Source organism: Venturia canescens, chromosome 6, assembly GCF_019457755.1.
Source record: "Venturia canescens isolate UGA chromosome 6, ASM1945775v1, whole genome shotgun sequence".
In the NCBI taxonomy this organism is placed as follows: domain Eukaryota; kingdom Metazoa; phylum Arthropoda; class Insecta; order Hymenoptera; family Ichneumonidae; genus Venturia; species Venturia canescens.
This window is the reverse complement of record NC_057426.1, coordinates 10335715-10360066: the sequence shown is the minus strand read 5'-3', so window position 1 is coordinate 10360066 and position 24352 is coordinate 10335715. Positions and strand designations below refer to the sequence as shown.

Genomic DNA, 24352 nt, shown 5'->3' with positions numbered 1-24352 from the left:
CGACACAGACGTCACACGGACACACTGACACGCGCACATGCACAAGGGCTCAAATCACGACGGCACTGAAATCAAGAAGGGAAATCTCTTTCGTATTGTATCAAATGAGTTGTGAGAGACGATGAAAGATCGAGGGAAGCTGATCGAAGTATCATCAGACGCAAAGTACCGGTAAGTTTGCAAACAGTTGAATCTCACTTCTCGTTTATTATTGTGTATTTATTTATTCATAAAACACATTCACATTGAAAGCTTTCGTTCCATGGCAATGAATATTTTGATCGTCAGTGAGAACACGCGTTTAACGAGAGCCACATGAAATTAGTATGCAATTTTATATTTTAACATTCCCACTGATATTTGTGCATGTGTGTTGAAACGCGTGATTCATCATTGTTATTTTCTCCAATAATTAACGTTCCGTTGGGCAATTTATTCTGTGGGAAAAACGCGTTTTGTGCGCGTCGCGCACGATTCTAAGGGTAACACGGAAAGTTCGGGTGGGCCGCTCTCGTCGTCCCGACGCCCGGGCGAAGCTCTGAACCGCCGGGCTCCAGTGGCACTGCCCGCGCCCGCCCGGGATCCGCGCAAGCGTGTCCCGTGTCTCTCAACCACCAGCTTTCTCACTCCTTTTTGCCCTCTCTCTCGCCCTTCTTCTCCGCGATGCTCCTTCTCCGTCGCTCTTTTCCCCCCCGCTTTGCCAGCTCGCTCTCCCTCTCCCACTCGCATAAAGTCTCAAGCCTCGTTTCTACCACCCGCAGCTTTTCCACCCCTAACCACCTTACAGCTTCGTATGTGTCGCGATCTGTATTTCTTGCTCGTCCCCGTACACTTCTCTGTAGGACACGGGAGTGTCTCTCCGTTTCGCTCGATCTCACGCGCTCGACGTTCCCGTCTGCACCCTCGGAGGCCCCTCTGCCCCTTGCCAACTACCGCCCCGTATGCAAGGGGCTGCTCGACCGAGAACGAGAGACACGACCAACAGCAGCGAAAGAAGAGGAAAGAAATACGCAAAAGTTTCTAAGTGGGGGGGGGGGGGGGGAGCAGAGTCGTAGCGAAACTCTCGCTTTCTCCTTCTTCTGCGCACCCCTGTCAATCCTTTTTCCTTACTAATTCTCCGTCCTCCTTCAACCGCTCTCAGATCTTCATCTTCCAGCATACTCTTGGCTACGATGTTGTAGCTTCACTGGTGTGTCTATCTCTCGCTCCTTTCCGCTCCTTATTCTTTCACACTGTACATCTTTATACGAGACGATCCCCCTTTTTCCTCCTCCCCGCCCCGGCCCCTCCGCTCCGTTACAGGATCCTTCGAAAAATTTGCGACGCTCTGTGAATTTCCTGGTTATCTCGCCATTATCGAAAACTCTTCTCATCTTCTCAGGCTTTAGTTTTCCACAATCATGGGTGATATTATTAGCTCGTGAATGTAAGCACTGCTATTTCAGTGGATTCTGTTCCTGGCAACTCGAATATTCTGTGACTATTGACTGCTCGTTTTCACGGAGTATCACTCTCTGCCGAGGCTTGCAGGCTTTCCGTGTGAGCTTCAGTCATCGATATTTTCGCGGGGCGAACACGAACGAGCAAAGTGGAGGTAAAAGATTGCCGAGATCGAAGAATCTTCGAGAAGTGTCGATCGAAATTAGTCTTTTTTGCACTGCAATTTAGTGTTGTCGGTATAATATTAATTGGCGTGTGAAACAACAGTGAAAGATTGAGAAAGAAAAACTTGAATGAAACGTTTGTTTCTGTGTTACGGACGATTAAGCGGTAACCGTCATTGACAGATTGCAAATATATAGAGAATGAAATAAAAAAGAGCCAGTCCAATAATAAAACGGAGGAAGCAAGACTTTCCAACTTTCCTTCATTACTTTTACGTTGAATCGTAAAACAAGGTCGAAATCTTTTTTTCCTCCAGTGACAAAGAGTTGTTTTATTTTTTACGAGGAACATAAACACCTGACGTTTATTTGGCTCGGAAGATTTGCACGAACGGTGGCTCACGCTAGAACCACCCTTACACTCGAACCTCGTGAAGCGAAGGGTTGAGTTTTCTGCAGCGGTGGTAGTTCCCGTAAGGAGGGAGAGCGACGAAACAGGATATGGGCTGATGTGAAAGTGAATAAGGCTTGAAAAGAGTACGGACAAAAGTCTAGACTTTACCGGGGTGCTGCATAAAAGATTGCAATCGAACAGATTCAACAATCGCTATGATCGATATTTACGGAGCATAATAATCGATTCTCAATTGGCATACGAATTGAATGGTTACTATTGCATGCGACAGCTCCGCGAATGGAGGATGGAAGGTTGGAATGACGTCACTGATGAGTACACGCTTATTCTTAATCGATGCGTTGAATAATTGACCGTCTAAGAATCGAATCGCCGACAGAATTCAACGGAAACGTCGATATGAAACAGAAGTTTGTGTAATCGAAAAGCTTACGAATGACGAAGCTGCCTGAACGGGCTCTTTGTGAATTTATTCACCATTCTTCGCCGCTCGATGATCAAATCTCCGCATACGCAAAGATTTGTTTTCCTAAATTCAATGTCGACCCGATGCCACAAAGTAACTTTCGAATGAAAATAGATCATCGGGCGTTGTACCTTGTTAGAAAAAGCTCCGCATATAACAAATCGATGTGTAGGATCGTCGCGATAAGGCAGTAATATGAAAAAGCGTTTAATGTTTTTCCGTGTCGGGGGGTTGGAAAGTTGAAAAGCTCGAAAAAGTGTGCAGGTATAACGAGATAAGTCGTCTCGGAGCAGGTGAAAAGCCTCGGCATGGAAAGAGGTTGTCTGCGAGCGAATTCAACGAGAAACGATGTAACACCCGCCCTCTTACTTTTGCTCGCGCACCCTCTCTTCATTTTCGCGCTCACCCTTGGCAGAGGGGTGTCGGAAGTGCTCAGCACGCTCGGGCACTCGTTCTTCTTCAATTAGCGATATAACCCGAGCCTCTCGCACCGTTCCTCGTCACGAGGAAGAACGAGCAGGGACGGGGGGGAGGGTGAAAGACCGACCACAATTCCGGGAGAGCATAGTCCCATCGTTTTAACAGGTAATTCAAATTTCCCTGGGTCTTCTCTTTTTCTTTAGCACCCCTTGATCTTCGCCTCACCCAGTTTTCATTTAATTTCAACTGTTCTCATTTGAACTCGTCTCTCCGTACACACAATTACCACCTAATGTGTATGTTTCTGTGTGGGTGTGTGCAGAAAAAAATTTCCATGGATGACATTTAGTTACATTAAAAGTTGCATAAACCGAAGAGTCGGGGCGAAGGAGGTCTTGCTTAATTCGATAAAACCCGTTACACGTTCAAAACTTTTTGATGCCTCTTTTCTGACTCCCATTCTCTTCTTCCATTTATCCCTCTATCCTCCTCACTATACACACATTGAATTTAAAGTGTGCCCTAGTATTGGTGAGTTTGCCTCGCCAACGAGAGATTCCGCTTACCTTTTTCCTTTTCTCTCTTTCCCTTCCCCCCTCCTCTCTTCCTCTCTCTATGTCTCCCTTGCTCTCAGGTTAAAATTTTCTTAAATTCTGGTCTCTACAGTGCAGAAATAACACAGCCTTGCTCTTGTACTAACTCGGCGCTTTCTGCTTCGTCGCGCTTTTATTTTTTGCCTTTCCGCGCGTTGTGTACAGGGCGAAAGAGACCTTTTTACCGTTTTGCCCTTTTACTTCGCTCTTTCCTTATTTCTCAGACTTTTACTCTCTTTCCTATCCGCAATGCTTTCGAGAAAGATCTCTCCAACTGCGTCCATAACTACATCCCAAACCTCCCTGTTCTCTCTTTCTCTCTATATATTCTACATCGACCTTCCTCTCTCCGCCATTCGTTCTCCTTCTCTTTCAGGTGTATCTCGAGATCGCGGCGGCATTCGAACTCGCGTCCTGCACTTGGTCGATCCATTTTCCGCGGAAAGCTAATTTGCCCCGGCTGCGAAAGTTGCGAGAGCGCACGAAACACGTAGGATAAATACGTTCTTCCGGCCGTGAAACGTGTTTTGCTCGCTCGTGAGTATTTCGCAAGAGAGAAAGGTGGAAAGAGAAAACGATGGAAGGGATAGTGGAAAAGGGTAAAATGTTGGGCGCATATCGGTGTCGTAAGTCATGTCGTTCCCTGGCGTATTCTCGTAGAAAGCCTGCTCTTGTATAACGGTATTATCGGATCCACAATGCTTTATACATCCAACCCAAGCTAACTTTTACAACGCGCATTCAATGACAAATCACCGTGATCCGACAGTAATTTCAAATATTTATGATCAATAATGAAAGACCATTTCTAATTCATCCATTTCATCTCCATTTTTATTCAATTTCCACTTTTTCTTTATCTCACACTCGGAACAAAAATATGAAGAACTTTCTATAAGCGTCAACAAATTAGTAGACATATCTGCAAAAAATGAATTATCCCCTGATAACGGTGCAGGAATAAAAAAACGTTATCTTTATTTCATTATGAAAGAAACCGACATTTTTATAGTTTTTTTTTTTTTTTTTTTTTTTTATCGTAAAAACTAGCGATTTGGAATGATTAATAATTGCATTTCATAACTGATTCGATCTTCTGTTTGATTGAGCCTCTTACATTTTCTTTATGATGCAAGATTCAACGAAGAACGTGGTTGATCGAGCATGAAAAGTCTCGTACTAAATTGATATATATATATATATATGTATATAATTGGGCTTTCTTCTACCCTTGCTTCTCAGACTTGGGTAAGATTAATTGCAGTCGACAAATCGAGGAAAGCAATCGGAGGTGATTTTCGTCGGGGGGTATTTGTAACGATTTTAAATCTCACAATGAAACACCGGTAGATTATAAATCCTGTATGTTATCCGAAGCAGAGATCGAATATCCACGACATTATTTTCCTTTTTGTTCTTCCTCTCCCCTCCTCATTCCTTCTCAAATGATACGTAATATTTTCCACGTCACAGTTTATGTCCACGATCGATTGTGTATATGAACGATGAAATATGAAGATGATAAAGATCTATCTGGAAGAAATTTTGTGAATAGAAGAAACGTCGAAGAATGAGGGGTTGAGGTATGAAAACGATCTGCCAAGTCAGGACGATCGTGGCCCGCCAGAGCACATAATAATATATATGTTCACAAACGATTCGGCCAAATGCTAATTAAGCTTCGGCTACACATACAGATAAAAAAATATATATATATATTTGTGCATTTATACGAAGGCGAGCGCGCAAGTGTATTTATGTAGAGCGCTATGCACCAAACGTCGTAGTCGTATATACAACGTCGTCGACGACTTTGTTCCTGAAAATAATGATCTTCCCATTATCCAACCGAGTCCCTTCAGTCCGTACATTTCTCTCGCTATTCCCTTGATTTTCTCTCATTTCCTCTCTGTGTCTCGCAGTATCCGTGCTCACTCTTCATCTCTCCGTCTTTCAATCTTCTGCACGAGCATTATCCACTTCATCGTCTGTATTATCGTCCCCGGTGGTACTCACGCCAACCAGCACCCTTCTCAATTCACAGTTCTACTGCTGTACGATCTTACACACGCACGTATACATATACCAACATTTGTGTATATCTGTATTACATATATAAATTAAGTATAGTATAGCGAAGTGTAGTGAAGCAAGAGTCACGGGGAGAGGGATATATAAAGTTGGGAGGAAAAGATTCTTCGAAGAGAATTTGCCACCAAGTCCACCGGCATCATTTGGTCCTTGGAGACTTACCTCTCTGAAAGGACCAATTGTTTCGAACGTCTTGAGAACTCTACCGTGACTCTTACCTATCTTCATTCTCTTGTGTTCCTCTTTTATCCTCCACTGACCTTTTATTATCGTTTCTCTATATATAGCTCCATTCCTATTTCACCTTTCTCTTCATCTCTCAGCTCTCCTCTCGATAGTCGACCATTTTCCTTTTTCTCATTCAACTGTTCACCGTACCGGAATCAATGAGAAAGAACTAATTATACGGCACGTGGATTACCGTCGTTCCGTCACTACAGACCCCTCCAACAGTCATGGTAATAGTGCAAGCCCACGCTTTGAACTTTTAACTTCTACACACTCTTTTTCGAATGCCTTCAACTCGCGCTTCGATTGAAAGCTACCCCGCCGACTCTATACTTGTACGGCTACGAGGAATTCGTGACAATTTCGAACCGCTGTCAAACTTTTAACACTCTCAACTCTTGCTGCATTTTTCCTCGTTATAGACAAATTTAATCGTGATTACCGGTCGGTTTTACGTGTGTAGAGATTACCGATGGGCACGATGAGAGCTCGGGGAGGAATTTTTACTTTGTTAAATGGCACACCGACCTTCTTTTTATTAGAATTTAAAAAATAAACGGTTTTCTAACGAGAGCTGTAGGCTCTACATGGGATTAAAGGGCTCGAAAGAATTCGTATAATTGTAGGACGTCACGCCGATCGGGGAATATGCAACCGCGTGAGAAAAAGCTCTCCACCGTTTCCTCTACCCCGACAATAACGATTTTTCGCCCTGGAGAACTCAGACTGAATTCGAAGACTGTGCAAATTTTCATATAATCGAAATTCAACTCGCTACGGTGACTTTTGTTACGTTACAGCTTCAATTTAAACTTCTACATACGTGAGTATTTGAGCAATTTCTCATGACGTTGACTCGCACGCTCCATCAAATCTGTCCGCGGAGGTCAGAAGTTGGATTCGTTTTGTGATGATTCTGTGTTTAATAACCAGGTCCACACGAGTCGAGAGCGGAACTCAAAGCTGAAAAATGCTTTACTCTGACGCTTGGAAGACCATGACTTTTGAATATTCGAAGAAGGACGTTAAAATGATTGAAAAACATTGGAATTAGGATGTGCAAGATAATTGAATAGTTTGAATGAGCTTCGTGAAAGTTTTCTGAGCCACGCAAATGATGAAAACAAAAATGAGACGAGAGATGAAACGAGGGAAAAGCGAATGGCCGAAATGATTTTCATTCCAAATCGAATTTGCATAAATTCCGTTCACAATCAGTTCAGGCTTATAGTCCGTGGGATTGGGAGTAATCAAAAGGATCAAGAAGAACAGTAGGTTTCTGACGCTTTGGAACAACCCCTCGCGTACGTTGACGCGAGCACCAGAGGGATGAACAGCAAGAGTGGATGCTGGAAAAATGGAAAGTGACGTTAAGGGGTATGCGGGAAGCAGGAGAGAGAGCGACGAGTGGAGTGGAGTGTTGCTCGAAGCGAGGTGATCGAGTGAGTGAGATGAAGCGCATGAGAAATTGGGGATGAGCAGAAGGGCGGAGGAGGAAAAAAGGGAATATTAAAATGAAAAAAAAGAAATAAAAATCGCGGCTGCTCTTCCCACTCTCGAGGATTTAAACCTGGTAGCATACCGTGGGGCAATCAAACTTTTACTCGTCTCGACATTACTGATAAATCTTCGAGCTCGCTAGTATCTGTGCATGCGTGTCTCTCTCTGTCTCTCTCTCTCTCTCTCTGTGTGTGTGTGTGTGTCTATCTAAACGATTCGACTCTCCCACCTCGATTCTCTCCCTCCAACCCCGAAAGTTTTCATCATAATTACATCGCGTTGGATATATAATGGGACGCGAAAGGTCGAGGCAAAAAAAAGGCTAACGCATATTCATATATCTATACACGAGTGAAACTAAAAGTTTAAACGCAATGAACGATTCTTCAGGAACGACAGAGAGAAAGAGGGCAAAGGAAGGTGCGAAAGAAGGATCGTGAAAGAAAGCACGAAGCGTGACATTGACATCACTTTCGGAAAAATCTACGCCGGAACATTGTCACGTTAACCGCCCACCGCTGACAGTGATTCGAAGATTGCCCCGGAATAAGAGAGGAAAGTAGGCAACCAAATGAGAGAGAGGGAACCGAGGGCGACGATTAATGGGCCAGTAGCACGCGATGTTCCCATTAAACCACTTTTTTCTTCTTTCCTTTTTACATACTCCTTTTGCTCGCTCCAACCCTCTCTCTAGTCACGTGTACACGTCGCATGCTGCGACTGCTGTCCACCCTCGGGACGCAGCCCTCGTTACACTACCACCCTCGGCTTCATGCTCTCGCTGCGGTTCGTCGATTACTGGAACCGATTACTCGCGATCATACATTAATTGGATAAAAGCTTCTCGAAACGGAAATCAACCGAATGGGTACGACGTGCTTTGTCTGCGGAGCTCGCATTTCCATAAGGTTTCACAAAAAACCAAACGAACTGATTGAAAATACCATGAATTATTTGTTTTTACTCGGCACCACACATTGCGATAATCACGAACGAATTGCACTGTTTTCAGAAATGGGGAAATTTCATTCTGTCAGAAGCTATCAAACGTGTTCCAAGCTCGCCCGTATTATTTCAGAACGATATTCAGCGACCGTACATTCAAAATTAAGCAGGAAAATTCGTTATCACAGCGATAATATTTAACTAATGTAGCACTCGTTCGTTGGAGTTGAACTACAAAATAAATGCTGGTATCATTCAATTATGGGATTAAACCCCAAGTAAAATCCTGACGCGGATAAATACAAATAAAACAATTAATAACTCGTATTTTCCATAAATCATTTCTTTATATATGCTTCTTAGAATATTCAATAATAATTATGAGAGGCGTTGTTCCCAAAACGGTTTGCTGCATTCCTTGTTCACGTTGTCTCTTTTTATGCTAGAATGGAGAATATGAACTGCACGAAAGCACGTCATGCTAGCTCAGCTCGTAAAACAGCATGAATTCCAAAAAAAGCCGTTTCAGAAATCCAGTATAATTTTCTTCGACGAAAAGATATTTCCGTATCCGAAAGATCGTGATCTACAATAACCAATACAACCACCAATAACGCCAAACAATATTTGGTAAATATTTATAATACTTATTTTTGATAAAAATAGTCCTGAATTTTTTTTTCAGCATTATTATCAATAGAAATGATATGGAGATTCATTTTAGAAAAAATCCGAAAGAAATTTCAGTTTCTTCGCTATTGTCAACAATCAAAAATGCTCCTTTTAATGCTTAAGGCTAATTTTTAAATGCTCCCAAAACGTGCAATATTGATGAAAAATTATATTACGAATAATTTTAAGAATGGTAAAGGTAAAGTGTTCTTACGAACGAAATTTCTATTTTTCAGCTACTGTAATCATTCATTCTTTCAGTATTCATTGTTCCAAATCCATAAAACCCCTTATCTTTACCTTCAACACGTAGAAGTGGTTGAACGAGTCCTCATTCCGTATTCTTCCCCTTCATGATTTTTTTCACATTTGCAAAGAAAATGATTAATAAAATTCTTACCTTCCCCTTCCCTAAACAAATCGCGGTATCATTTTTCATCAATGATAATGCTTAAAAAATAATTTGGCATGCTTTTTCGAAAAAGTAAATATCGTAAACATTAACCGAACATTTTTCCCCCGAAATAATCGAGTTTAACGACGACCAAATATGCCCTCATCACAATATTCGTTGCGCTTCCTCCCATCTAACTCCGATTCCACAAAAAAATGCGGTTGCAGTTTTCGTGTGTAATTAACTCTCGTGGCATGTAGACAATATCGGAGGGTCCAAGGTAAATGACTCAGTGCATTTCCCAGGTAGAGAGAACCTAATTGGAAGAGCCTTTGGGATTTCAATTTCACTCGGTACTATGTAAACCTCCCTCGTACGTACCTATCCTCGTCAGCATCGCTTGTCTTTATGTACCAATCCAGACAAAAACACACAGCTATGGAATATATACGTAAATACTAACATTTACAGGCTTTCCACTTCTGTTTTGTTTCTAGTTTGCATCCTTAAGTACTTGGCGATTGAGTGCAAACGAACTTGCTGTTCACACCCGTATGAAACAGATATACACCGATGTATAAATGGATGTACGTATCGTATATAGAGCAAGTACGTAAGCGTTGCTCGATAGCGCTTGCGCTCGAGTTTACACGTGCTTTCGCATAAATTTACGCCGCGAAAGCAGTGCCACAACGCCTCTGTATGGAGCACATTACAATTTTATCGTACAATAAATACATATCCATATATTTATGTATATGTATACATAAAGACGTGCATAATGTAATTATAATGGAGCGTTACAGTCTTCAACGAGCTCACGCGTGAAATTACACGCGTAGCCCATTTTCCCTTGCTGCATGGCATTGCTCTTCAACATATACAAGGCAGAGCCTAGCAAAATCACTGACACGAAAGCTTCCGAGTGTTTATATGGCCCACGAAATGTGTGTCTATGTATTGTTAGAATGTACAAATGCTTGTAAAATTGTATGCGAGTAGGAGAAACGACGGAAGCTTTATCACGAGACGAGCAGTGCAACTGTGCGATAAAGTGGTTGAAGAATTATGAATTTCGCAAAGTTACTTGAGGAAAAGTCTATTTATAGGTTAAAGCTCGCACACTGTTTTGATGGGAGATTAGATCACGAGGGAAGAGAGAGAGAGAGAGAGGGGGGCGGAGATGGAACAATATTATGTTTTGGAGAAGTGATAAAGGAGAGAAGAATGTTCTGGCCTTGTTACGAATTCAACTCGTTGAATTACATACTGGTTAGAATTGATACTCATTACAGTCGATGAAGAAGAGGCTCCTGCAGGAAGAACCTCGCAGAGATGTTCCTCTCTAAATCCTCGCTCATACAGTTTTGGTATCAAGTTTATATGATTCAAAGGCATAATAGCGCACAGTTCGCTTTTACTCAAGTAGAGCTCTGCTAATGTTCACCGGCTAATTCACGGGTGAACCTAAGCTACGCGCAACTTAGCCCAGCCCCCGCAGCGAGTGCCTAATGCGCAGCCTTGATATATGCAGGGATATTAAATGAACTGTAATAACGTACGATCCTTGAAGTCACATTTACCAAGAAGCTTTGTTAATATATAGAAATATTTATACATGTGGATATTATTGCGAGCGTCTTTCCGCCCCGTTTCACATCAACTAGGTTTTGCTTCCCTGATATCTCGTCTCGTATGAATCAGCCATCTCTGTGCTTTTGCGTTGATTGAATTTAGGTACATCCACGTCTTTTCATACATTTCAATCCAAATAACAAAAGATATTTCACCCGTGTTCTTTCAACGTGTAAAGTATCATTCGAATCCTCGAACATATTTTTTTAAAGTTTTCTCACCGCGAGAGCTTTCGCGAACGCTCGAGTCCCTCTTCCTGTTTCCCTGTTGTCCGACCTGATGACCTGAAACAATTCTTCAAAAGAATTTTCTACTATTACGCACTGAAACTAGGGGAGAGAGAACCGCTTTGAAAATGACACAACGAAAATAGTTTCTCATTTTTACCGATAATACATTTGATTTATTTTATTTTTTTTTTTTATACCCGCGTGAATCTGATTGGGGGAAGTACTTTCCCCGAAGTCCAACTCTAACGAGCACTTATCAAATCTACTGTTCAACTTCGAGGCAACCGAGAGTAATATAAAGGTAGATGGTGTCTGTTAACGTGGCGCGCATGATACGTGTAAACATAGAAAATATTTGTATACCGAAAGATATTACCTCAGAAATGGTTACTGCTTTAGTGGATTGAGTCGATGCGGGCAAAGTGGAATACAATAACTTGTTTTCGTCCTATCGTTTTAGCATGGGAATGCGGAAGCGGTTATTTCTATCTACGTGAGAGAGTCACGACGAGGTAACCCTCGACGTAGTTCTTCACATCAAACAACCCCGCATTACCATAATTCGTATGTCAAACAAAACATCTATTTTTCAGTGGCTTTCCCCACTCACGAGGATGGCTTTTTATGTGAGCTCTTTCGCTGTCAGCGAAACGGACAAATAAGCGGGTGTTTTGCCCCGCTTTTTACTCGAAGCTTCCTCAAAACCCTGTCATTTAATCATGGCAAGCCCACATACTACTTTCTCTCCCTCTTCCCTTCGCTTTCCTTTAGTTTCCCTCTAGACTTTCATTACGCATTCAGCATTTCGTCTCGCTTTATCTCGCGCTCATCTCCTTAACTTCTCCTCCCCCGCCTCCTTTCCTTCTTGTCTCTTCCACCCTCAAGCTTCATGAATAAATCCGATATTGCCTGGGGGGCTGCAACGGGGCAAGGATTCAACCCGAGAGAACAACCCATCAGCTCTATCATCCCACCCTCTTTCCTTCTTCTGCTTATATGCACGAGCATCATCACGGCGAATAGGACAAGCCATATAACCAACAATATCATAATCTGGAATAATCACGAATCAAATTCTGTGATTTCATTCTACAGCTCGACTCATCGCGTTAATCCAAACTTCCCTTTGAACTATCTCTTTCTGAATATCTCACCGTCTCTCTCTCTCTCTCTCTTGCCTTCCCTTTTGCCGTTTGTGTGCCACGGCGGTAACAAACGCCCAAACCGCACATAACGGCACCACATTCCGAGCTGAATGCTTTCCCGTGTACCATACTCGTGGATTGCCTAACCATACACATTCAATAATATGTCCAACATTTTTGCTCCAATTATTTTCTCATATAACATGTTATTAGAGTCTGTCTGTCTCATTGATTCTGCGTAATTATTACTTCCCCCATTCGGTACAAAATTATTCGGCGTTAATTTGTCATGGAATGTAATATTGAGCTGTGTTTGAATAACTTTGCGTGTTTCAATGGAATCATCATGATTGCATTTTTCATGCGAATCGTTGAATCTACTCCCCCTCCCCGAACCCGCCGTCCTTCGACGCTCACATTTTTGAACAATATTACAGGGAAACTTGCATGATAAATTATTAACATAGTATAGAAATTTCCATCCATTTTCAAGTGATAAATTAGTATTCTCTGATGGTTATGATGCTAGAAAAAAATTCTACGTAAAAATTGGATTAATGTGTACAAACAAATATTAACGAAAACGTGCTTGAATTTATTGGAATGATCGTTTAGGAAATCTAGGCATCTGAAAATTCATCGATGGAACGAAACTCGGTTCCAAAGTAATATTTTATCCTTGAGAAAGTATACGTAGAAAAGAACGAGAGAAAAGATACACGAGAGGGAGCACGTGTTTGGAGACTCTTGAAGAAGAAAATCGAAGGGGCTGTTTGGGAGTTTCAAAAAACATTGAAATCTTTAGTGGTAATGAATTCCAAGGCTCTCCGGCTCTGAGATCGACAATTTGCCGCTTATGTTTGGCCCTTTCTTTCTCCGTTCGTCTCTCTTCCCCCGGCTCCTTCATTTTCACTCACAGTCTTTTTATTTATATTCTCTTTCAACGTGCGTGAGAATTCCGAATTGCCGAGAGGTCGAAGAAAAATTGTTCCTGGCTTTGTTCTCATCGTCTACTCTTTTCGCTTTTTTCCTTGTCCCTCTTTTTTCATCCGCCAGCTTCCTCTCCCGATCGAAGCCTTGACGAAGGGTCGTGCTAAAAATAGCAACCACAATTCTCTCGTTTATTCCACTTTTTTCTCTTCCCTCCCTCATGTATACTGGAGATCGTCTACGTCGAGACTTGGCTTATTGTTATATTCCTCATCGGTAGTAAAACGATCGACATTCACGAGAAAATGATTCCCTGCTCTCTTACTTTTTTCTATCAAAGCATATAATCCTGTGCAGATTTTAAGTATGTTTTGAGTAATAGTGGGGTGAGGTGAGACAACTTTGCTGGGCTATGAGTAAATCCGGACACTCGAGTGTGACACTCCCATCGATGTTTAGGGTTGTTACATTATACGATTTCATCCACTTTTATGTAACGTTAGCACAATATGTGAACTGATGAAATAACTTGTTAAATTATTTCGATGTTATTTTCAGGGAATTTAGGGAACATCCAAGCTTCGTGTGCGTGCCAGCAGCGTCGTTAGATCTTGGATTTTATATATTTTCTTTTTATTAATTGTTATTTTTTTTTTGATATATTTCGTAACTCGGAGAAACAATAGGAAAATAAAATGTTTACAATATATCTGTGTCAGCTTGTATTCGGATGGTCCGCAATTACACGAACTTGTTCGTATCCATGCCAAATGCTGTTCGGAATTGCCTAAAACTGTCATGCCCAATGTGAGCTATAAACGTTTAATTTTCTCCATTTTTTCGAGCATTTTTTCCAAAAAATTTCAACAAGAAGCAACATTTTTCACTGAGAAACGTTTACACAAAAAATATCTGGATTTGTAACTCTCGGAAACGCAATCATTCCACGTAAAAATACTCCAACAAAAATATTCTATGGACTAGAGCTCACAGATTGTTAAATTATATCTACCGAAGCTCTGGCTTCCCTGCTCGAAAAGAAGACGGACGTGCGAGATACATTCGTGTATTTGTGGTGAAGCGAAAAACTCTACGAGTGGATAAAAATGCATGTATACATAGCACAGTATATGTATTTTTAGGGTGTACGTATTCACATAAAATTGTATGTACGAACAAGAGTATATGGATATGTAAATGCCCTGCGCCGAGGCGATACAACATCGCTTGATATGCAAGAGAAGCAAAGGAGCGAGTAGATAATCGATCGAACCAGTGTACAATGACGTGTATGCTTATATATAATGTGGTATTACTACTGTGCGATGTACATATCACACGAATCTTCAATGTACAGATACACGTATATTTATATAATACATAACAATAAAAATTATATACATGTTCTATACATGCACATATGAGGAAATATATACCTAAGGTTTTTCTTGGCTGCCTCGAGATGAACGTACTTCTATAAATAAAAGAGAGGTGGCGCAGTAGCTCGTGATACCACCAAATATAATCAATCTAAACTATCCACGAGCAAACTTGGGGTCAAACGAAATTCTTTTTGTTCGCGTTTTATTTCGATTTTTAAGGCAACCCTTTTGCGAGCGACGTACCGGAAAATTTTTCATCGATGTTTCAGTGATTGGATTTTTCATCCAGTTAGCCAGAATTTATTGCTCATGAGAAAGAAGAGTATGGGCCAGAAAAAACGCGATAGCAGAGCATTAGGGGGGAAATAAATTGGATGGGTCGACGCGTCGGCTCGTGAGTAGAATAATCGCGCTCATTTGTGGTGAAAACAAGCTTTTAAGTTTAATTGGAATAGTGATTTTTTTGATTAATTTACAGGGTAGAATGAAGTGAGATGTTAGTTGAATTCGGTTTGAAAGCTCTTGACTGTATATGTTTTCTCATGAGTTTTTATGGATTAGAGCTTTTATAACAAATTCAGCATCCTCCTGAACATCCGCTACTGTAATTAACTCGAAAATTATTATTGACAAAAAGATCTTGTGATGGTTGCACAGGATCTCGTTTATGAATCCCAAACCATCAAATACCCTCGTTTGCTCAGATTTCTTTGCATTCCATTTAAATAACATGACCTAAATTGGTAAACGAAATCATTGAAAAAATTCTCGTTGAAGTATGAATTAGCCAGCTCGAAAGTGTGCCAGCATTACTAAGCATAAAATTCTGCCCAACTTTACAACTGGGTTGAATTATTATTTTCGGAACGCTTCGTTAGTTATAAAGGGCACAAAAAAGACTAAAATTCGCTTCGCGGCAAAAACCTCCGCGTTTGTTTTTTTTTTTTTGGTTGAGAGCTCAAAAATAGAGATGAGACAAAAGAGCGCGAAAAAAATGAGTTGAGAAACGATTCGAGTAAATAGAGATCATGTATAAAGCACAGAAGAATCGACCTGGCAAAATGTTCTCGCACATTCAGTTGGCGCATGTGTTTTAAGCATTTTACGTTAAACCCCTCGCAGTTCCAAACTGTCATCTCTTCCGATTCGACTAATTTTTCCGCATGTTATTCTTAACCATAATGAAAAACAACGTCGTGTCCATATGCAGTCTTGATTCGATCATTTTTCTGGTGTCTGCACTTGTTAGAAATATGATCGTACCTTAACCAATATGTGGTAAATAAAAAACCAAGTTAATGAAGAAAGAACATAAAAATAAGTAATTTTATTGATAAATTTGTAGTATACAAATTCTAAGAATGATGAAGTGAGAAATGATATACACCTTTGAGATGATTGACTAATATTTGATAAATTGACAGATTTATTAAAATCGGTTTCAATTCTAAGATGCGGAATGAAAAAGTTTTAGACCATGATGAACGTTCATAAGGTGGAAATAACCAGACAAGAATTGATTTGATGATAACACTTGCTTTTGATTCCGTGGATTTAATTAATTGAATGACCCAATTCAATAACGATTTCAAGGTTTTACTCCAATATTGATGATAAGTAGCAGCACCATCACTTTATGTACCTATCATCTTAAGGAGTTTCGGTACAGAAGTCTAAATATTAAGAAATTGATCGAATTTGGTGATAATGTTCTTCAACATCGAGTGCGAAAACACAATTTTTTTCAAAATTTTCTTCTACCTAGTTATCGAGTTATTACGCATTAAGGCAGATTTCTTATGCCCGGAATGTATACCTATATATATGAAAACGCTATGCTTATACACATGAACATTAGTGATCAATTACTCGATAACTGTGCAGAAGAAAAATCTTAAAAAAATTGTGTTGTCAAATTTGGCACTAAAGAATATGTTCACCAAATTTTATAAAATTTTGATAATTTTGAAATTTTTTATGTTTTTAACATGGTTTAGCATGGCAACATTGTATCGCCTGTACCGAAACTCCTTAACCATAATCTGGTTTCTTTTATTAATGAAATGCATAATATACATCTTTCTTATTCTTGTGTGGGTTTATTTCGTGGTTTTTGATAATACATTAATGAAAAGACTGACTACCAATCAATAAACTTCATCACCAACCAAAACAAAAATACAACGTTATAACATATATCATTTTTTATATTTTCCTCGTCTACTGAACAAATTCGATTTATTCTTTACGATATTTTTAACAGCGCTTTACTATATTTTCTATTGCTTCTCCAACATTTTTGGAATATTACTAAGCCGAAGAGCAGAATTTCATAAAAGTGAAATAAAATGTTTCGTAGAAGAAATCATTTATTTTTATTCCATGAAATTCACATTCTCCTTAGTAACAACTACTAAAGTTCTGGGTTGTCACTGCTGCTACTGGACGCTTATTTTTAAACTTCAGTCCTCTTCGTGCGAGCGACATTTCTTTTTAAGAGCACTTTCGCTTGTACTCTTGTGAGAAATATTAACTATTTACATTTTAAAAGTAATAATGACGAGAATGGAGGTGCTTATGAATTTTAATAAAAAATGTCAAAATAGCTGAAATTTTCACATAAAAAATCAGCTGCGACTTCCACGGGAAAAGTGAAACTAGGAAGCTTCGACCGAGTTTTTATATCAAAGAAAAAAGTGAAAATGTATTTCGGAGGGAATTTTAATATTTGAAATGCTGGTAAAACATAACCAGTAGTAGCTTCGAGTAAATAATAAAATTCATGGACACATAAATCGCTTCGTCGCCACTTCAAAATAATCTTTATTTCTAAGGTAATGGAATTTTCAGACGAAATTTCTATTACAGAAAAATTAAGTAATAAAACAATATATCAAAATGATGAAAATCTGAGTGCGTGACAGAAATCAGGAGAAAATAGGTGCAGAAGAGCAGAGAAGTCTTCGATATTAAGGACGCATCCATGAGGTTGACCCGAAACAGAATTCGATTCATCTCCGATGAGTCTACAGTAACAAACCAAAGACTCGTAACAATGCAGCCTCAAACGAAAATTCACAATATTAATGAAAATCTTATGGATTTTAGAACGGAAATTAAAGTTTATGGATCGAGCAAAATTTAAATTTCGAACTAAAAGCGTATGCGCCGACTTTTCTGACGTGAACTGAAGAGAGCTTGTAAAATATGAAATAACGACCGTGTACGATAACTTTGTATGCGTGATAAAACGAGTGAATCAGCTCGCATTTTGTATAGAGAGTGAGTGAAAACCTAAAAGTCGTGGAGGCTTTAAAGGCTCATCGCGATTGGCCGAGTGACTTCCATATGCGTGAGTTTCGATTCACTATCGCGGCGTGGATACTACGCATTTCGTTATTTCGTTTTCTTATTAGATCGACTGACAACGGAAACCGATATCCTCCGTATCGTCAAAGATACGAAGACCCCGAGGACTGGATGTTTCGAAATTTCAGAATATGGAACTTACAGAAATAGCGCCATTTTTTAACGAAATATATGCAAACATCTGTCACTGCACTGTGGATGATCCTTCATTTTCCGATGAGAATTTATTATTCTGATTGACCATGATTGATCGTGAAATTTCAAAAACTTCTACACTCATTGTGCATTGTAAAGTTTATATTTTCAAACGAAATAAACACGACGATGTTCTCGTTACAGTTACCAGAATTAAAGTTACCGTTTTGGAAGCTTTGCATCTCCATTCATCGATCCGCTCAAATAACTTCAAAATGTATGGTTTTTACTGTTTCGATGATTTTTGCAATCCGCTGGTCTAGATTCGCCTTTAATTCTGAAGAAATATCAAGGTAAAATGTCAGAAAAACGTGAACAATATGAAAAGCGCAAAATTTGTATAGCCATAGATTGACATGGAATGACCTCACGCCTGCGTCTGCGTACCATCCAAAGTATGAATGTTTTTCTTCTGGGGTGGAAAGATTCGCGTTGAGTGCATATGGAAGCTCAATTTCAAGTACAGGTTTCGTTGCACATTCGATGTTTTTACATTTTACATTTTTAATTTAATTGTTTGGCATGTGAAAAGCATCGAATTTTGTCTACTTTTTGAAGTCACAAGCACATATTTCAGTGCTTTGAATTAGAAAGTAATTCTGCAATTTAAAAAAATAAAAATTCACAAGTCATCTCGATCACTTTGGCAAAGTTTCTTTTTTATTTCGGGATCAATATTTTCGAGTAGTATAGTTGAGGTGGGCCACAAGCAAATATTTAGTACCGGGAGGCTGCTCCAGCGTATGCTATTGAAAAATGTAGATTTTTGTGTCGCGTCATACTGCTATTTATCCGTAAAATTTTCGGAGCCAGAATAGTAGCATATTTGATCTTCTTATTGACCACCGGAGCTATTCTTAGTCGTTGGACTAACTTTTATTTAGTCGCAATAGTGAAAATAATGAATTTATATCACGCGGTATAAAATTTCGTGTAACACGCGTACGAAACACTTTTTCGTCCTAGTGTTATAATGTATTATTGTTTAATGTTTGAACACAACGTTGTATTGAAATACCCAGGGACAGATCCAAACTCAGAATTTATCTATGGCCCAGTCACCTTTCACAATTTTATTTTCATACATTTTGAGCGACACACCGCATGTATTGCTCAAAATTTGAGAAAGCATGGATGGACACTTGTACAAACGACAGAAAAGTTATCGTGCTGCTTGTGCGTCTTTCGTATCACTAATTACCATGCTCCTGCGACACTAATAAATAGCCTATTACCATCTATTATCAGCTATGCGAGGCGGTATTTTACTTGCGTCATAAGAGACAAATGAAAGATAGAATATCATTATACTAAGCAAACCAAGTTGACCTTTGTCTCAGTCATTTTAAAATCGTTATCATTTACCGATCATACACGGTCCTCAAGTTCATTAGAGATCTTTCAGTTAAATTTGATCCAAGTGAGCATTTTTCCAGTTAAGGAGTTTCGGTACAGGCGATACAATGTTGCTATGCTAATCCATGCTAAAAAAATTAAAAAATTCAAAAAGTTCAGAATTTTATAAAATTTGGTAAACATATTCTTTAGTGCCAAATTTGACGACACAAATATTTTAAGATTTTTCTTCTACACAGTTATCGAGTAATTGATCACTAAAGTTTACGTGTATAAGCATAGCGTTTCCATATATATAGGTATACATTCCGGGCATGAGAAATCTGCTTTAATGCGTAATTACTCGATAACTAAGTAGAAGAAAATTTTGAAAAAATTTGTGTTCTCGCACTTGATGTTGAAGAACATTATCACCAAATTTCATCAATTTCTTAATATTTTGACTTCTGTACTGAAACTCCTTAAGGGGGATCGGCTATCACGCAAAGATACGGACTTGAAATTTTTATGAGTTATAAACAAAGACTATACGCAGCTATTCCCAAAATTCGAGCAACATTGACTTCTTCGTTCGTTCACGTCCCCTTATGGAGGCAATCGACGGAAGTTCAGTTATCACAATTTTTATACTCTCACAGTAAAGTTAGGTAGTCCAAAAATCGGATTTCGGTAGATAAGATATAACAGATGTTGTGAAAAATCGAGAGATACCGATTGATAGTCTCAATTAATAACAACATAACAACAAAGCTTCACTTCGCCCATATAATTTTCGGAGAGAGAAATAGTATCAACAGGTTTGGCAACGTCGCTTATATGACTCGGGGTCCAGTAAGCTCCGTGCGGGCCATGGGCTAGACAAAGAACAGCTTTATACAGCCTTATGCGCATGCGCAGGCCTGCGCGACTCACTAAAACCAGTGTAACAGCTGATGCGTTTGAAAAACATAAACTCACTTCACTATATAAACGACTCGAATCGAGCTCGCGAAAAAAGAAACGAATGTGCAAACAGTACATAAATAAATGATTTAGAAAATATTCTTGGAACTATTTTTCAGTCTATTGTTACGTCCCGAGAGGGAGATTTAGATGAGATCATTCAATTCTCGATGTAGAGAACGATGTGTCGATTGGTCAATCACCGTTGGCGAGTCTTCCTTGAGCAGGTTTTGGACGATTCTCGATTACATACGTTATATTGTAGGTAAACGTGACCTTGAGTTGGAGGTTTTAATATCCGTAGATTGGGAAGAGATTTTCCAACCAGGGAGCCGATGTTGAAGGTCGTTGAATAAAAAGTGTTCGAAGATATTTTGTTACTGCAAAATATGACTTTGTTTATTAATGCAGAGTTACACTTTTCATTACAAGTTGAGTTGAGATTTTGATTTGAATTTCGCTGAGTTTAACTATTTTACTGATTGGAGAAAAGTGATTACGTTTGATATTCGATTGTAACTTTTCGGAGATTCGGTATTAACTGACTGCTGTGTTACAAAAATGGTAATTTATAACTTCGAGATTTACTTTGAGACAGTTATGGAAGGGGATTGTTTTTGTGTTTAAGATTCGCTGTTGAAGTGATAAGAGGTTTCCCAAGCTTGGATGCTGGTGGGAAAAAGTATGGGAAAGTAGGTTATAGGGTTTGATTGGTTCGGTTTTTAGGATGAGGGAGTTTTACGTAACGACCGGGATTCAGTTCTAACGATATCGGTGGACTTGGACCGGTTGATCATCATGAGTTAGAACTGTAAAGAGTGATTGTTTTTCCCAGCTGATGTAGAGGCGGATAATTCGGGTTGGTCTTATCGATACTGTTTAGCTGTGTCTTGCTCGCGGGATGATGAGATAGAGTTGTTTTTGTGTACCATGAGCTACGAGTTATTGTTACTGTTCTAAATGACTCTTACCGATGTCGACAAATGATGATGTGGCTTTAGTTTGCATACTATCTACTAGTATGTCGAAAAAAATTAGGGGGCTACATAGGAGTATGTGTTAGGGCGTAATATAACATTAAAACTCTATTGAGACCGAGTGTCAACAAGAGCGTCGGAAAATACAACGTTGCCAAGTATTGCAAAGCTTGGTTCATAGGGAAGGGCTCCGCTGTGACTCCCAAGTCGTTGAGAATTTAATTATTCATTTTATCTCGACTAAATTAATTATTTATCAAGAATGTGGGACATTATAAGTAATCATAATTGATAATATGAATATTCAACATAAATCAAGATAATTGGGAATAACTTTAATTCAAGCTCTTTTTTGACTTCAGAGAAATAGCCGATCCCCCTTAAAATCGATGCGAATGTGATTTAAAATGAACTTGTGATGACTTTTTCGTTAACATTTAATGTTGATAAATAAAAACGTTTTGTATGAGTCACGCGCTTGATCCGAAGTAAATGAACAAAACGAATACATAAAGCTGAAAAAATCATTTTCCGAAAGCAATCACTCCTTCACGTGCAAATTTAGAAATATGAGAAGTTTGACTTTTCTTCATGCTCGACTGAAAAATGACCGGAAAGTTTACAGAGAAGAATACGAATGAATCCATGGAAGGTTTTTATACCAATTTTTGTTGTTATACCAATATGAAAAATCCTTATTTCATTACTTCGAAAGTAAATGACTTTTTGATAAGAATTTGGTCAAGTAGATCAGGAAATCGTTCGAAGGTTACTCCAAGAAAAACATGGAATAATTGTATTCCGTACCGTGATCAAGACGCAAAACAGGGAAGCACAGAAGCAAAGCGCATCAGCGAGTCTTATGAAAAGTGGCGAAAAGCCGCAATTGGGACTAAAGACTCGAGTGGACAATTCAGATCCAAATTAAGTACCAGACAGGAATTTTTTCTCTATTCAATTCGAACTGGATTCGATATCATATGTTTCCAACGATGAATATTCCAATTAACCCGTTATTCTCACTTTTCAATCGATTTTCATTAAAATAAACAGACAAACGTTCTTTTGAGACGTTTCGTCTAAAAAATTGATCGATACGATGGAATCCAAAATGATGTCATCAAGAAGCAGGGAATATTCGGTTGAAGAGTTGAAGGTCCCCCCCACTTATACGGTTATTATAGTGATTATTTGGTAACTTATGACACTACTTGACAATCGAGTATTGCCACAGATGTTATCTTTCGATTGTATAAAGATTTTCGCATTGAAATTATTCTTATGAAAGTTACACGTGTCGTGAAGGTCACGCTGCTTCAAACAAAAATACTTTGACGATCATTCGAACACGTATCATTCCTTCTTCTACACGAAAACAACAGAAATATTCATAACAAAGAGTCTCACCGATATATAAACCGAAATTTCTCTCGAATTCGTAACAGTTCGACTTCTCCCGATCTTCGACTAACAAGATATCGAACTTCAATTCTTTCTACGAAATTTATATCATTTTCGGTCTGCGCATCAGTCATGGAGAGCCATAAATACGTCACCATCTTACTTCTCGTTTGTGGGATCTTCGAGGGTTATTCCCATCCTCAAAGCAACGTAAGTTTGAAACGATATTAAGCTAATTGAGCTTTATTAAGCAAATTGAGCTTTTCCATATTTCTCCATATCTTTGTTATCGAATATTAATCAAAATCGACATGATCATTTTTTCCTATGTACTGCAGGAGTCCTTATCGCCCGAAGCAGTTCGCACGTTGCTCGAAGAGATGGTGAGTTGTTTGTTGTAACTGAATTCCCGAGTTCTGATATATTTTTTTTTCAGTCCATTCACACCGAAGGATCCAATAATGAACCTTTAAAAGAAACAGCCCATGAAATGGACATTGCGGAAACAGAAATCAACTACCAAAACGCTGCAAGAATTAAAAGAGACAAAAAGCCCGATGGTATCGATAAGTCGAATAAAGCTAATAAGAGCCAGAGACTCGCCGGGCTTATGCGACCGAGAAGAATCGACCATGCTGCTATACAAAGATATCTACAAGTAGTTCAACAATACCAAAGAACTATTGACCAATATATAGAGCAGGGTCTAACTCAAGATGCCGCGATCGCTCGCTTTGAAAGTGAACATTCGGATCTGGCTGACCAACTAGTTCATGGTCCAAACCAAGGGAACTAAGTTTTTCGGAGCAGCCACAAATGTATCCAATCGGTTTATCCGAAGACGTTTACCCCCATCGCATTGTCTGAATGAATATATTGATAAACTTTAATAATTTTATTTTTCTTAAGAGTATGCATCAGTCGACTAACCTCACTTGGAATTTTCGAAATCAAACTGGCGTCAAAGAATTTCGATTTCGAAATTTGCAGCTATCTTCCGGTTGCGATATAACGACAGATCCATCCTCTTAATTATCGTTTTTATTTTTCAAAACACTTGAAAATTAGTAAGTGACAATCGCGGCCTTGTTTTTGTAGGATTATTTCGAGACTTTTTTCTTAGAACTGCTATGCTGAAGTTCTTGACAATTGCAAAGAAAAAAATAAAGAAAAAGTGCTGTAAAAAAAGTTATGGCGAGTGCGTACATTTTTTCCAAACAGTAGTTTCGGGTGATCTTGTAATATTCAAAATGAATGCTTGTGGAGAGGATTTTGGAGAAGGGATCGATGCGCGAGTTGGATCGATTTTGAGAGGATTGAGCGTCGATCAAGCCCGGCTCGCTCATCGATCGTAACGACAGAAGCTCTATTATATATTCTTGGACCGTGCGCCTCGGAGCGAGCTAGGGAGAATAGACTCGACTAGGCCTGGCAAATAAAAACAAGATAAGTATTCTTCCTA

At 39.3% G+C, this 24352-nt stretch overlaps 1 protein-coding gene across 3 annotated transcripts; it reads left to right on the top strand.

Moving 5' to 3' along the window:
- The first annotated feature begins 50 nt into the window (after positions 1–50).
- On the top strand, positions 51–24064 carry LOC122411991 (uncharacterized). 3 transcript variants are annotated; one of them, XM_043421167.1, is made up of 4 exons: positions 51–171; positions 22935–23100; positions 23229–23273; positions 23327–24064. In XM_043421167.1, exons 1-4 carry the CDS (start codon positions 122–124, stop codon positions 23684–23686), a joined length of 621 nt encoding a protein of 206 aa, XP_043277102.1. In that variant the 5' UTR covers positions 51–121; the 3' UTR covers positions 23687–24064. The 3 variants fall into 3 exon arrangements, with proteins under 3 accessions (XP_043277102.1, XP_043277104.1, XP_043277103.1); XM_043421169.1 differs by having other exon boundaries at positions 70–171; positions 23021–23100; XM_043421168.1 differs by lacking the exon at positions 51–171 and adding an exon at positions 14895–15044.
- The last annotated feature ends 288 nt before the right edge of the window (positions 24065–24352 follow it).

Coding starts and splice junctions, on each gene's coding strand:
- LOC122411991 (XM_043421167.1), top strand. CDS start 122: ATGAAAGATCGAGGGAAGCTGATCGAAGTATCATCAGACGCAAAGTAC. Junction 172..22,934: donor TCATCAGACGCAAAGTACCG/GTAAGTTTGCAA, acceptor AATTCGTAACAG/TTCGACTTCTCCCGATCTTC. Junction 23,274..23,326: donor GCACGTTGCTCGAAGAGATG/GTGAGTTGTTTG, acceptor TTTTTTTTTCAG/TCCATTCACACCGAAGGATC.